The sequence below is a fragment of the Adiantum capillus-veneris genome, chromosome 9 (assembly GCF_014529385.1).
Source record: "Adiantum capillus-veneris isolate H3 chromosome 9, ASM1452938v2, whole genome shotgun sequence".
NCBI lineage: Eukaryota > Viridiplantae > Streptophyta > Polypodiopsida > Polypodiales > Pteridaceae > Adiantum > Adiantum capillus-veneris.
Genome location: NC_140939.1, coordinates 23,726,318 through 23,742,824, shown reverse-complemented (window position 1 = coordinate 23,742,824; position 16,507 = coordinate 23,726,318). Strand labels below are relative to the sequence as shown.

Sequence of the window (16,507 nt, the reverse complement as noted above, 5' to 3'; positions counted from 1 at the left end):
GAGCATATGATTATATCACAAGGTTGGGAACGAGGCAAGGGGTGTTGGATGCAGGTGCCATGAAGTTTATGTTATGGGATTTGGAGCAAGTTGTCTGCAGGAGACTCTACTCGCCAAGGTATGTATGCTACAACATGTCCATTGAGGGCTATTGCAAGTGAGTGCAGCTCAAGTTTCATGACGGTCGTAGTGCTCTCAGCGGGGTTCTTTTACCCAAGGGCCACCGATATCCGGGATTCTTTTCATTGGCCGACCAATGACGATGGATCTTGCAGAGAAGCATACTTCAAAGCGCATGAAACCAAACGTGCAAAGCAGCCGACTATGTGACCAGTGATTATCAAGGGGAAATGTGGGAGTTTGGGCGGCAAGCTAAAGGTATGAAATGGAGTGAAGATGAATCTTTTTGAAAAAAGATGGCTCGTGGCAACCGGATGCGTGGAAATCAATGCCAAGCTCGATATTTTTTAAAGCTAAAGGTGAACCCTGGAAATAACAAAACCGAGCAGGCACTTTTGCATGGGGAAAGGTGGCCAGCCAAGAGGGGGGCGGCTCTGAAGAGCATTGCAAAGTCAAGGAGGGGAGCTGAGTTGGAGTTTTTTTGATACCGCAATCAAAGACTTGCCGACCGTGTGAAAGGGGGCTAAACCCAAAGTCTTTTAAAGCTGGAACTTAAAGAGGAAAAAAAAAACGATGCAGGTGGCGAGACTGTTAGCGGATGCAGAGAGGTAACCGCCATGTGCTCACTGTGGTGGCCGTTCAAAAGCAAGGAGAGGGCACGGCCAGTTGCATAAGGGAAGCCCGCCCGGTGAATACAAAAGGGAGCGGCAGTTGCATGAAAGCGGGGTCGGGTCAGTTTTTGCAGAGGGGAAGGCGACCAATAGTGAGGTCGCTATTGGCCAAAGGGAGGCGGCCTCCTTGCAGAGCCAGGTCGAGAGTGGCATGAGGGGCCAGTGGTTGTTGAGCCCGTCAATGAAGAGGGGTTGGGAGTCGTTGTAAGGCAGCCAATTGGGTACCATCCGAGTGTATGTAGGAGGTGGCGGGGCTGTAAGAGGGCCAGTTTTTGGCAAGACAGGGGGGGGGGGGGGGGGGGGGGGCGGGGCGATATCACAGGTGAAGAGGGGGACGCCAACAGAGGCAGGAGGGTGTTACAGCCAGAGAAGGCTAGCGTTGGGGAGGAAGTAAGCCACGGGGTGGCATACCAGGTAGGAGGCCGCCAAGAGGCCGCACGCGCCAAGGTCTGGATCAAAAGAAAAGGCCGCCAGAGGGATGCCTGGAGGGGAAAGGTGTCACCATCAGGCAATGGAGAGGGCTGCCCTGCAGCGCCATCAAAGAGGGGGCCACCAGTTGCATCAAGGGGCGGGCCCAAGCGAGAGCTCGCAGGGTCAGGTGTAGAGAATCGAAAGCAAAGGAGGATTTTTTCCATTAAGCCCATCATTATACACCCCCTTTTGAAGGATTTAGTAGTGATAATTGCCTATGTTTCTCTGCAAATTGTGTCAATCTCCTACCTGACTCTCATGCTAATGGTGGTTTCATGGACTCGGATGGTTTTCTGTGTTGGTGCCTTCTATGTGAATGCAGTGTAGGCCATTGATGTCGAAGTGTTTACTGGTGTTAGATGCATAAATGGGGTGCAAGCTTAGACAGAATGGATGAATGTTAGAGATTCTGGAATATAGTGTGAATGTTTGTTGATTTTGAAATGCTATTGTTGATGTGAAGGTGCTCAAAAGGGTTATAGGTGAGAACCTCGATGATATGCTTGGTGTGTTAGTGTATATAGCTGGGGGTGTTCGAGTCTGAGATTGGTCAATATTCAATTGCGGATTGTGTATCGAGGGTTGTGTTTACTAGGGGATAGGGGTGCTGTGAGATCACTGGGTTATAGAGAGGTATTTATACTATGTGCTGGTGGTTTTTCGACTTCCCCCTTTCCAACGTGCCCATATCACATTAGATCATCCTTTGCTCTAAGAGTCAGATGGCCATCACTACGAAAATGTGAAGGTTAGGCTTGGTGTTCTAGGTGGCTTTTGGACTTTTAGATGCTAATGATATGAAGCGAAGCAAAAATTCTATGTCTGAGTATACCAAATCCTTGTATGTAAACTTGGGCCCTTGCTGCTTGATAAAAGCTTTATTGATTGTATGTAGCTTTGGTCTTTAGCTGCGAGTTGTGGTTTCTTAGTGCCAAGTGTAAGGCTTGATTGATCATAACTGTGGTGATCCAAAATTTTACAATTTCACCATCCTTATCTATCAGAGTTGCTTCTCTGTTGTATTGAATTGATGACATAAGTTTATGTTCTCTTTAAAAGTTCGTTCCCCATGTCTGTAGACAAAAAAATGTGTCCATTTGAAGACACCTTGAGCCTTCAATCACTTCTTGTTGCTGATGTAGAGTTCAGAGTTCCCTTGCAAAGATTGCGGTCTTTACTTTAGTATCATCTGATGCTTCAAATCTGCCAATGAATATATTTGCTAGAATTTGAGCCAACTCCTCCTCTGATACATGAGATTTCTTATTCAATGAGATGGGTGGGACTTCCCATTGCTTCCTCTATCATCTGCGAGGCATTCTATGAGCAGACATTCCAAAGATTAGATCCAAAAATTGGCCATGAAGTTCTTGAGAAAGTCAAAAAATGCAAACTTCGACCATAAAATGAAAAATAAGTGTAACTTGATCAAAACACGTCCAAACTTCACCAGTGCATCTAGGGTAGCTATAGGCACTAGGTCAGATGGTTGCAGGTCAAATCTTGCTCAGGGAGTCATGGATTGCATTCCATGTTGGACAAGATTTTGAACTTTTGGTGGTACCATCTGATTAAGTATGAGTTGGGGATGCTATGGTTCACTTCTTTTTGAATTTGGATCATTGGTTGGGATTTCATGCCAAATTTTGGAATTTTTCTCAAACTTAGAGATTTTTGGCATTTTGGCAAAGATTTTGAAATCCAAATGACTTGAAATTCTAGGGTTAGATTATCCTTGATATTTGGGACCAGGTGGTATGGTTTTTGACTCGACAGCTTACAAGGGGTCATGGATCGCGATCCATGTTGGACAACCTTTTGGGATGAAACTTGGGAGACTTGTTCATATAGTCTACCCTAACACAATGGTGAAGTTATTTTCAAATTCGGACAAGTTTATCTCTAATGTTCCCAGTTTGCCAAGCTATGGTTTTCTTTGGTCTGACTTTGTGTTGCAGGAGCGAATCCCACCACCCATAAAGTGCATGCAACACAACCTAGATCAACATAATGTCAATCGAGGACACACATGACACTATAGACACATAGAGGAAATCTCTTTAGCTTGTCAGGTTGAGACCATCCTACACATACAACACTCTAGAAGGCCAACTAAACCACAACCTAGAATCTCACTGCTCTCAACTCACCACTAACCGGCATATACACAAACGGAAGAAAACTCATCAAATCATACCAGAATTGTACGAAACTTAAGGAACACCATCCCCTCACTAGGATACACCTATCCGAAAGCCTCTACACTCAAAACCCTTGCTCTAGACTCATCTGTGAAAAAACACGTATAAAGACAGAGCCAAATTTTGAAATGGCCCGAAATTGTAATCTATGAGTACCTATGCGTTGCTTATTCGCTATGATTCTAATGACTACTTTCATGCAAAAAATATACATTATTTGATATACTTACAACCGTAAATAGCTCGTAGGTGCATCGGCGTGTGTGCTTCGTCTCGAGTCAAATGCTTGGCATTATCGCGTAGCCCTCCTCGAGCCTACAACAATGGTGCAGTCAGATCTCCAATGCGATGAGCGAGCCGGGCGTAGCATGAGGATGAAGCTCACACTTACTCTCTTTCTCTCTCACACACAATAGATGGCAGTGGTAAACTTCTATTATGATTAAGTGTTCTCTTTACAAAATGACCTAGGTACCTTATATACCAATGCTACCATAGGTAAAACCAAAAATAGAGTTCAAGGAGCAAAATGGCTTTGTATGTACAATTTGGAAGTGCCATTGCACCCCTGCTTCTGCAACTAGACTACTTACTTATCATTACAAATGATGTTTTAACCATAATCACAGCATTTCATAACTCTTAGAGAATAAGGCTTTTTTGAGTTATCTTGTGTTGTTGACCTAGTGGTCAACACTCCCCCCCCTCCGAATTCATGTCGTCCCGGACATGATCTAGTTGTTGATGTCGGTACGGTCTTTGTTGTTGTTTTGCTGATGCAAAGAAAGTATAGGTTGTAGCGTTGCACAAGCTTGTCCTGTTTGTCCAATCCAACATACATAGTCTTCACATGATTCAAGAAAATCATAATTGATGACGAACTTTATGTTCTTCACATCCATGCTGAGATGCAGCATCTATTTTTATCATTATAGGTATATTGCCAGATCTAAATTCAGAAAGAAACCAATCCTGTTCAACTTGACTCTTATCTTCATGGATAGAGAAAGCTCCATCATCACCTGCTCTAGTAAATCTGTCAATTTTGAGTATTTGTGATTCTCAAAAACAACTGAACTACAATCTGTAGAATTGAGTGATTGGCTTTCAGGTCTTGTGAGCCAATGGCAACTTTGTAAGGATTCTGTAGAATTGTTTTGGCTAAACCTTCAACTTCTTTAGGCCAAGTTGCAATCCAATGCAAAGTTTTTCTGTTAAGACGAATTTGGGAGATAATTTTTCTTATTTGAGGTTCAAAACCCATGTCTAGCATTCGATCTACCTCAGCAAGGTCAAGATATGTAATCCTGCAAAGGTTGGTTTGTCTACCACTTTTGTTTGCTCTTCTTCATTGTTGACTCCTTTGTTTCTGCATCAAGGTGATCAAAGTTTCATTTGCCACTGTTAGCTTTTGTGTGATGTGTAAATCATGATACTGCTTCTACTTGATACATGACTTAATTAAAACCCGACAAACCCCAGTTAATTCCCCAAGTTAGTAACATGCTTCAAAAAAGGGCTTTTCTGACATCATCCGTGATAGATGACCATCGATGAGCTATCATGGTCCATTTGTCCCCAAAACTCGTATATATGATGCACAGGGTATGTAGATGGCTATCATGGCTTCAAATTTGAAAAAAGTGCACCTTTGGCTAGCTAGGAGTTTTTCCCTTTTTTTTTAATAATAGAACTCGTAGCTTGTATTATCTACTCATAGCCTCTTGACCATGTTTAGCTTGATTTGGACTTGCATTTGGCTTTCCAAGCGTAGTTTTTTGGATTTCAATCTTGAAAATGATTGATGGGTATCAATGGCACATTGTGTTCTTGTGAGTACTGTTAGTCCCTTTTCTTTGTTTGTTTGTTAGGCCGTATAGTCGCATGAAAAGTCTGATGGGGTGCTTTTGTTTAGTTGCATCACCACTTTCTTTGTCCTTGTAGTCCATCCCAGAGTTTTATGACCATTCTATTATAGTCGAAGACTGATCAACATTCTTTTTTCCCTCTAACAAAAGTATTGTTGCATATGGCTTTCGAGGCGGAGGCATACCACGTGAAGTGTCATCATTTTCTTGGACCTTATTCTCTTTGTACTTCTCGACATCTCTTCACTGTGTTCTTCACCTGAATTATGGATTTTTTTGCCTTTTTGTGTGTGAAAATCTCAAAAATAACAAAATAAAACCAAAAATCAACTCAACTCAAAAAGCAAAATCAAGTTATTAGAAATCTAAATGCTATGTACACTGTACACATGTTCCTGGGGGCTTATATATGGCCTTTGTCCCTGTACTCCTCTTGTAATGCTATTATGAGGGCATATACTCTGAATTTTGTCAAAAAATCATCACAATCAAAGGAAAAAATTCAAAACAACATGTTATCACCAAGGGTATGTGTTGTGCTTGGGCAATCAAAAATTGTGCCTATGCAGGCCTTGTAATGTAGCCCTATTATGCATACACAGTCAATGCATGGAAAACATTTATGATGTGCAAGATGTAGGTATAAACAATCTGCTTATTGGCATTTGTTGGCAAGGCTTCCTATTCTAATCAATTTTATTTTCTTTGAAGATCCTGTGCCGTTTGCTTGTTTGAACATTGTAGAGCTCTTTGGAAGGCTTACTTATCTGTTTGATACTTCTTTGGAATCTAGTTTAGCCTTGTGGTTGGTTTTTGTATTTGTTGGAATCGTTCCTCAGCAGTGGGTTCTCTTCTAGTTGTACTATAACCGTAGGAGGAATTGAAAGAATTCAAGCAGTGGTGCATTGAAATTAGTTTTATTGGTTACCTTTGGGACCCACTTCTTCATGATTACTGGTTGTTTCATTGATGCTGCTTGTTTGGAAACCCATACTTGTCCCTGCTTTATTTGCCTTTGAAGACACTGACAAGCGCAAGACGGACCCCGACGGCCTCTACGCCAGGACCTTGCATGCCAAACTTGTCACGAGGAGTGAACATGGGTACCACCTAGCTTTGAGCGGCTAGGACACGGACAACAGTGGTACTAATAACATTAATCACAACACACCACACACACACACACACACACACACACACACACACACACACGTGGACGATAAAAACCCCTTGAGATGTGAGGGAAAACATGATGCATGGTGGTATTTACAGAAACCTTCGTTTTGGTGAGGTGGAGACAATGGTGAGAGAGAGAGAGAGAGAGAGAGAGAGAGAGAGAGAGAGAGAGAGAGAGAGAGAGAGAGAGAGAACCTATAGTGCATTCTCTAGGGACAATTCACATGTGCGAAGTTCACACTTCTGTGCGTAGCGACCCTTGGAGCGAGTGTGTGTGCATAGCTTCCTTCTCAAGTGCTGACCCCTGATAGTGACCTCTCAATGCTCTTCTATAGGTGGAGGTTGCATTAGTTTATGATAATATGACTAGTCTTAGGCCCTAATCAAGAGAGACAAAGCAAGGAGCTAGGTCCCAGATGGTTGACCCCTGCTTTGTTTTAAGAGAATTCTAAAATGATATCTCCTAGGTGGGCCTTTGTGACCATCACCTAGAGACAGGTGGCAATATACAGATGGTTTTTCTACAAGATTTTGGCTTGAAACAAAAGAATAGATTACCCTACAGATGTCTACAACGGAGATGCGTCGTGGATGAAATATGGATGAATGGTGGCAAGCTTTGCTGGTGCGTCGATGTAGCACGTTTATCAGTTTTGGGGCCCGATCGGGGCATGCCTAAATCGGCATCTTTCTTTGAACTGTGGTCGCCATCACGTGATCTTGGTTTTTCTTCTTAATTTCTTTGGGCGTCGATGTCGAGCTTCTTTGGTTTCCCTTCTTGTGCGTGCGTATGGCGTGCGTGTGTTTGTATGCGTATGAGTGTGTTTGTGCGATTGTTTTTGGTAGATTGTGTGTGTACGCTCATGCGTGTAATGTACGTATGTGTGTGTATGTGAGTGTGTGTGTGTGTATGGAAAGAGAGAGAGAGAGCTGTATTTTTTAGAGAGAGAGAGAGAGAGAGAGAGAGAGAGAGAGAGAGAGAGAGAGAGAGAGAGGTTTGAGGTTGAGAGAGAGTGTGTGTGTGTGGGGGGGGGGGGGGGGGGGGGGGGGGGGGGGCATATGTAACTGTGTGAGTGTGTATGTGCTTGTGAGTGTGAGTGCATGTGTGTGTGTGTATGGGAAAAGAGAGAGATATTTTGCATGGAGAGAGAGAGAGAGAGAGAGAGAGAGAGAGAGAGAGAGAGAGAGTTTTGAGGCTGAATGAGGGTGAGAAATGGAGAGAGAGAGCAAGAGAGAGAGAGAGAGAGAGAGAGAGAGAGAGAGAGAGAGAGAGAGAGAGAGAGAGAGACTTTCGTTGGCTACTATTGATACAAGAAAAGAGTGAGAGAGCGAGAGCGAATGAGAGAGAGATGGGGAGAGAGAGGTGTGAGAGGTGTGTGTGAGGGAGTGTGAGAGAGTGTGTGTGGCGTGTGTTAAGAGAGAGAGAGAGAGAGAGAGAGAGAGAGAGAGAGAGAGAGAGAGAGAGAGAGAGAGAGAGAGAGAGAGAGAGAGCTTATCTTGCACCTTGCTTGGGCTGCCGACACAAGTAGAGAGAGAGAGAGAGACTTTGGCCTACTTGGATAATGGAGGAGAGAGAGAGAGAGAGAGAGAGAGAGAGAGAGAGAGAGAGAGAAGGTGGAGCCATGTTGGGGGAAGAGTGAGAGAGAGAGACGGAGATAATGGAGGAGAGGGAGAGAGTGATGCCAAGGGGGGGCGGCCCCTTCTGTGGGTGCTAGGTCAAGGAGGGGTGGCGGTGTGCAAGAACGCACAATTTTTTTTATATATATATATAATTTCATGCTCCCCTTGAATGGGGCTTGTTCCCACGGCCGCGGGTTTGAAAGCCGGCCATATGAGCCCTCCTCTTCTTGCTAGAGGCATTCATGCCTCTAGCTCTGCTCTAGCAGCGGAGTTGGAGGGCTCTCCCTCCTCTGGAATATCGACCATGAACTCCGGATCAAACCTTAAGAAGTAACTTTTGAGCCTCCATCTATTGACTCTTGTCTTGTGAATTCAGCCATCTGCTTCCATCAATTTGTAGCTACCATTGGTGTATCATTTCTTGGGGGTATGAAACTTAAGGAACACCATCCCCTCACTAGGATACACCTGTCCCAAAGCCTCTACACTCAAATCCCTCGCTCTAGACCCATCTACAAAAAACACGTATAAAGACAGAGCCAAATTTTGAAAGTGCCCAAACTGTAATCTATGAGTACCTATGTGTAGCTTATGCGGCGCCAATGTTGCGGGAGTGAATCACACCACCCATAAAGTGCACGCAACACAACCTAGATCAACATAATGTTAATCGAGGACACAGATGACACGATAGGTATATAGAGAAAATCTCTTTAGCTTGTCAGGCTGAGACCATCCTACACATACAACACTCTGGAAGGTATATAGAGAAAATCTCTTTAGCTTGTCAGGCTGAGACCATCCTACACATACAACACTCTGGAAGGCCAACTAAACCACAACCTAGAATCTCACTGCTCTCAACTACACCACCAACCCGCATACACACAAATGGAGGGAAACTCATCAAATCATACCAGAATCGTATGAAACTTAAGGAATACCATCCCCTCACTAGGATACACATGTCCCAAAGCCTTTACACTCAAAACCCTTTCTCTAGACCCATCTGCAATAAATGCGTATAAAGACAGAGCCGAATTTTGAAAGCGTTCAAAACTGTAATCTATGAGTACCTATGTGTAGCTTACGTCACTACAATTATAATGACTACTTTCACGCAAAAAACAAACATCATTTGATATACTTACAGCCATAAATAGCTCCTAGGTGCATCGATGTGTGTGCTTCGTCTCGCGTGGAATGCTTGGCGTTATCGCGTAGCTCTCCTCGAGCCTACAACAATGGTGCAATCACATCTCCAATACAATGAGCGAGCCGAGCATAGCATGAGGATGAAGCTCACGCTTACTCTCTTTCTCTCTCACACATAGTAGACGGCAACGCTAAACTTCTATTATGATTAAGTGTTCTCTTTACAAAATGACTATGTACCTTATAAACTAAGGCTACCATAGGTTAAACCTAAACTAGAGTTCAAGGGGTAAAATGGATTTATATGTACAATTTGGAAGTGCCATTGCACCCCGGCTTTTGCAACTACACTACCTACTTTTTACAAATGATGTTTTAACCATAATCCGCAGCATTTCATAACTCTTAGAGAATAAGGCTTTGTTGAGTTATGTCGTGTTGTTGACCCAATGGTCAACACTTTGCCATATGTGGTTTTGGTTGGCACTTTAGATCCCTGTCTGTGATCAATGTGGTTGGCAAATTCACCATCAAAAGCTTTGGAGCTCAAGAAGAACCGCAATCCTAGCTGTTTCTTTACTTTCATTGCATTTGGAGTCTGTTTGTGCCCTCCTAGGCTCTCTAATACTTGGATTCATTTAGTAGGAATTTTTGGCAATCCTTGAGTTTCAATAACATCACAACTCCTTTTGATACCCAAAACTTTGTCCATGGACACAATTTTTGTACTTTACACTTTGACAATGCTAAACTTGAAAATCAAATTACTTGACATGACTAAACTCTCAAATTTTCCACACCTCCTATTCCTTGACTTGTATACACAATCTGCAACCATATCTTGATAGTTACGCTTCATGGGACATGGATTGCAATCCATGTTTCAAACCCAATTTTGACCAAACTTTGGGGACAGCCTATGGAAAAGATCCCTAAACCAATGGTGCACTTTTTGTGAGTTTGGGCCAAATGTCCGCATTATGGGCCAAAATGATCAACCATTTGGAGATTGACTTTCCCATTTGGCTTGATGTTTGGTGATTGCCAAGTCCATTTCACTCCAAGTTTTTAGGGCCCATTTCCCAAGGCAAGTTCTAACTGTATGGAATTTTTTTTCCCATTTTAGCATGTTTGGGGGACATGGATCATGATCCATTTCCAAAAACATTTTTTCACTATGATTGTTGCAGCTTATAAGCGCTATAGAGGATAGTAATTGACACAGCTTATTTTTGGAAACTGAGGTGGGGGGACATGGATCGTGATCCATGTTCCACCCCATCCGACAACTATGACTTCATAGACAATTTGTGCCTTGTGAATGAAGCATTCCTATGCACTTATCTTTAAATTTGGACTTGTTTACTTATTCCAAACATCCTTTGACAGTTTGCACAAATCCCAACTTCCATTTGATTGATTCTACTTTTTGTGCATTTGTTGGGTGTTTTTGGCAATTCACAAATGTTCTAGAGCTGAAGAGGATCATACATGACCGATCTGGTGAAGTGTGGGTGTCTGATATGTCTATAGTAGGCAAAACTTTTGCACCATGCTCTACGTCACACAAGCTCTCTAGCTCTCTCTCTGAACTGACAGAATGCAAATGAGGTGTATCTTGCCAATTTTGACTAAATGTGCCCGACCTACCCCAAATGCAATGTGCATACTTACCATATATTGCCCACCTTTCTCATGACATATCAACTGCGACTCAAACGGTTCGTTATTTAAACTCCTCGTCGTTATTTCCTCTTGATTTGTAATTTTGGACCATTTTAGTTTAGCCCTAAATTTGACTTTCACCAAATCATTCCATGTTTGATATGCTCAAAGCTCTTGCTTTATAGGTTTGACGTTTGCTTTCAAATCTCGAATCCAAATTTCTTGGCTTTGTCTATTATTTTTTTTATCATTATTAGGTTAAAAAGAAAAGAAAATTACTCAAATGGCAAAAAAAAACACCAAAATTATTCCTCACACTCGTATGTACATATTCTCAGTCTTAAGTATCTCTGTCATTGAATTTGTGAATATGGCTCAATACTTTGTCAGAGTAAAAATCTGCTAAATGTTGTAAGACCAAAATTTTTATGCATCATACACAGTTTATACAATGTACACATAATCTCTCAACATCTTGCACCTTAATATCCTGCAATTTTTTGCTCTAGCCACTATAGCCACTGTTACTCCCCCTTCCCATTTTGAGTTGCCCCGGATGAAGGTTTGTGTGATGTGCATGGACAAAACCTATGTGTCTATGCAAGGCCGTGTAAGATTTCCCTATCATGTTTAGAGAAGAGATGCATTGCGTAACACAGTGTGTTGCAAGATGTGGGTATTGAACCAACTGTTCAATGGATTTTGCCAGTGAGGTTTCATTATTTGTATGTTTGCTGAGCAGAAGTTGTTGAAACTGTGATGCCCTCTTCTTAATGCTTGGTTTGGTGCTACTTCCTTGTTTGGCCAATAGATTATTGGGTTGGACTTTAGGGACCCATTTGAGGCTTGTGTTGGGAGACTACAACAAGATTTGGGTGTTTAACGATTTCATTCTCCATTCCCATGTTGTTGTTGTTGATTGGTTTCATTTTTCCAATTAGCTTGGGAATCCATTTGTAGTTTGTTAATCTTGTTGAAACATTCAGATGTCAATTGAAGTTCCACTGTTGGTTATGTTTATCTTTTTTGGTTTTGTCAATTGGGAAGCTGTATTGCATTGAGGGACAATATTGATTAGCAAGCATTGGTTTTGGTATCCATATCTTCTTTGGCTTTGATGCCATGATTGATTTTTGGATCCAAACTTTGGTAATTCTTCTTTTGCAATTACTTGTAGGTTGTGCTGGTGTCGATACAAGAAATTCTTTCCTTGTGTTGTATTCATTTGAATGATTTTGTTCATCCTAGATGTGATCTATTTGCACAAATGGCGTAACATAAGGCTTATCCTTGAGATAATAATACAACATGTCATCTTTCCAATCTAGAACACCCTTGTAAGTGCACATCCATGAAACTCCCGAAATGATTCACTTGTTGAGGTTTTTATTTCCCGCAATGTGGAACCGATGTGGCTAGTGGTTGCCATCTATGTTAATTGAGACATTGGCTTGTCCCAAACTAGCCACGGTTTCCTTGTTGGCCGCTTTGAGCTTAATTTGAGTTGTTTCAATGATTCACTTTGATAGTTTCAGGTAGTTTGAATATTGCATAGCATTGACATGTGCTCTAGCATCACAAGTGCTTGCTCGGTTGTTCCATTGTCTAGCTGGACATTGATCCAAACATCCATACCGCCTACCCAAGTTTATTCGATCTGACTGCTGAAATATGAGGTGGTGGTTGAAATTGTCCTTTGCATTTTAAACTCCACATCCGAGCTTCCTCTTGTGCCTGATCTTTAATTGATTGAAGTTTTTTTTTCTCTCCTTAGCTAAATGTACCTTTTCTAGATGTTCACAGTGAGAGATTGTTGATACTCTTTTCATCTCCATCCATTTATCTAGTTAGAAATCACCTCTCCCTCTAATGTTACAAGTTGGATAGCTCCACTTGGTGATATGTCGTTGATCACAAATGGACCATTGCCTCGCTTTAGTCACCCTTAAGGGTGTAGATTAAAATGTAGTCACCCTTTTGAAATTCCTTGTTTTTCACATGTTGGTCATGGAATTATTGTATTTATCATTTTTTCACATGCATAGCTACAACCAATTTCAATCTTGTCCTGTCTAGTTGAATTAGGTGATCCAGTCTATCAGGCAACTCATGCCCAATACATCCCAAGCCTGCTGCACGTAGTGTAGGAATCAAGAACTCGATCGGCAGCATTACATTATCCCATACACTAAGTTGAAAGGTGTTTTTCTGTGGTGTTTTATATGTTACCCGATATACCCATAAGGCTGAATGTAACTTTTGATTCTAGTCCATTCTAGATTCATTGACATTTTTTGTGAGCATTGTGCATAAGATTTTTTTTGTACTCTCGGCTTGTCTGTTGGTTTGAGAGTGGTATGGAGCTTCTTTAGAATGAAGCACCATAAATTCATGCAACAGATAATAAATCATGTCATTGAGGAAATGAGTGCCTTGATCACTCATGATTTCAAGCAGAAGGCCATACCACGTGAAAATATTATCGTACAAGAATTGTGATGTGGTTCTGGCATTATTTTTTTATGTTGCCTTAGCCTCGATCCATTTAGTTAAATAATTTGTGGCCACTATAATGTATTGAGCATGCATCCTATATGTCAAGGGCAAGATAGGCCCTACAAAGTCTATTTCGTATTTGGCAAAATCTCGTGCTCCTATTGGCATGTCATCATGTAGCACCAGTACTTTAGTACGTTGGCAAGCATCACATTGTCTCACATAATATGCGACATTCATCAACAAAGTAGGCCACCAGATTCCTACTGGGAGTATCTCTTTAAGTGTTTGACATGTTCATTTTGATGGAGAGAATGCACATACATGTCATCCATGTAGATCTCTAAGAATTATCTTAGATATTCTTTGAATGCACGACTCATCAACCTTTAGAATGTGGCAAACACATTGGTTAGAGCAAATGGAATTACCCTATATGCAAATATGTCCCGTTTTGTTGTAAAGGCTATTTTGTGTTGATCCTCCAACTTGATTGTGAGATGTTTATAGCCTAAAAAGCCATCTAGAAAGTTGTAGGCTTCCTTTCCAGTGACTCTTTCAATCCCATGATCTGTGATGGACAATGGATAGTTGTCTCTGATCGTAGCAACACTCACATGTTTGAGATTTACGTACACTCATAATTTACTGTTCTTTTTTGGTACCACTACAATTGGTGACATCCACTCCGTGTGTTTGATCTCATAGATAAATTCTACCTCTTTTAGCTTGTCTATCTCTTCTTTGATTTTTTTGCAAATATTTCATTATAAGGGTAGGGACATTGTCAGCATGGTTTAGCATCACACTTGAGGAGAATCATGTGTTGGAAAATGCTAGGATCCACCCCTTTCATATCTTTGTACGACTAGGCAAACACATCTTCATATTGTTTCAGGGTAGCTATCAACAATTGTTCCTCTTTCTCAGTAAGATCTGTGGCTATGTAAGCTAGTCTTGGTTCTTTCCTTGGTTCTACCAAATCAAACCTCATCGCATTTTCAAGCCCGTCATATGATGTTCCCGATTCTTTAGGCTCTCACATTGGCTGCTCTACCACAATACGACGGTCTTGAATTGTGTATTTTTTGTCTGAGAGGGTGCATCAATTTTGTTTTACTTAGAGGCCTCCTCACTTTCCATTTTTGTAGTCCACACCTTCTTCAATGTTTGTTTTAACCTTTAGTATTCACTTTTGTGTTCAATTTTTGACATTGTGCATGGTTTTTCAGTCTTGTCTTTCAGTTGTTTTTGGCTTTGTTTCTCTGAGTTTGCCCAAAAGCTTGTCTACTTCAAGGGTCTTCTGGTGATTTTGTCTCAAACACAATCACCTCCTCCTAGGAGCATGAGATATCACATTTTGGTCATCAATTTTGGCATTGGTTTCTCAATTTTGTTTTGTTGGTTTGTTATTTGTCTCCTTTGATATCTCTTTTGTCTCCGTATTTTTTGGTTAGGAAACTTGTAGGAAATTGGCTCATCTTGTTTTGTTGCATTTTTGTTTGTAGAGCCACTTGAAAGTTCTTCTTTTGTATCGTTCCCTAGTTCATTTCTCCTTGAATCGTGGTATTCATCCTCATCATCATGTGAAAGATCCTGCCAAAATAACTTTGTCCACTATCCGTTTACGATTGCTTGTCTCTACCGTGTCAGATATATCTTTGGTTTCATCCATGGATAGCGGATACCATTAGAAAGGGTCTATGTCATAACCATCTTTGTTGCAAATGTCGTATTGGTTACCTCATTTACACAGACATCAAGAGTCGCCTATATTTTCTCCCATCCAAAGGGTTCAAACAACTCCTTTGAAAATGGTTCCTTCATGTAGTAGTTGTCTTCTAATGAACGCTCTAGGATGCAATCCTCCCTTTAAGGTTCTCTCATTTTGATGCTCCACACATCCAAATATGAGCATCCTTCACTAGCCAAGCAGAAAAATATGTTCTGGTGTCCATTGTGATAGGAAAGTCTTCTATCGGAGTTCGGTTTACGTCCCTGTAACTATGGTCCTTGGTGTTAACCTTGGTTATGATTCCCTTGTGCTTCAATGTTGAATCATCTTGAGTTGACGCATAAAGGGTCACCCCAAAATAACTTCAAAATTGTTGCCTTTTGCAAAATCTACTACCACAAAGGTATGTTCGTATTCTATCCCACATGAGGATACTATTACTTGTTCCAAAATTCCTAAGGGTCTTTCCACATACCCGTTAGCTAATTGAAATTTCGTGCACATTTTCTTGCAAGCTGGTATTCCCCTTTTCTCCCAGATCTCTTTTGTAGTGATGGCTATTTCGACCCCAATGTCAAGTATCACAATGGTTGTTACTCCCTTGTATTCCACAGGTAGGGTGGTGTTTTCTTCTTCACCCTCACAATAATCGCCTACCTTATTCACTAGGACAGGTTCTACTTTTGGTTTCTCAAGATGATTTGTTTTATTAATTTTGTCCATGATGTCACCTTGTGGATGGATCACTCCCATCTTTTCCAAATTTTTACTCATTTGTCCCCTTAAGTATGGTTTGATTTTCAAAAGTTGTGCGAGAGTAATTGTGCACCTTATAAGAGAAGACAATAGATCGTGCAAGCTTTTTGTATCCGTCACCCGTGGAATAAATTTCCATTGTGATGAGACAATTCTTATCTCAGATTTTGTCTTTTATTCCCTTACAAAGGATGGTAAAGTTCTTAAAGTCCCATGTTTACTCTCTATCAAAACCTTCGTTCCTGCATCTCCATGCAATGAATGAATATTCCCCAAATAGCTCTCATGATCCATGTTGATTTCAGGGATTGGTGCTGATAGCAATGTGACACTTCTGTCTTTTTTGTTTTTGACTATTTTCCATAGTGACTGTGTGGCCACGGTTTGTCTATTTCAAGAGTTGTTTGTATCTCTAAGGATTTAGCCTCATCCGTGGTGTTTGCAACAATCACAATAGTCCAGGGCTCGTCCTTATTTGTTTTCATAGAATTGATTTTTTTAATTTGGATTTTGAGTACAGATTATGAGCAAATTATCCCTTCCACATCGGTCACAGAATCCTTGAATTTTATG

The 16,507-nt window shown here is 41.3% G+C and overlaps 1 protein-coding gene across 1 annotated transcript; it reads right to left on the bottom strand.

Annotated features, from left to right (window-relative positions):
• Positions 1-813: 813 nt before the first annotated feature.
• Positions 814-2,193, bottom strand: LOC147450227 (uncharacterized). Its single transcript, XM_086520681.1, has one exon. It carries the CDS (start codon positions 1,436-1,438, stop codon positions 893-895), a length of 546 nt encoding a protein of 181 aa, XP_086376807.1. The 5' UTR covers positions 1,439-2,193; the 3' UTR covers positions 814-892.
• Between the last annotated feature and the right edge of the window lie 14,314 nt (positions 2,194-16,507).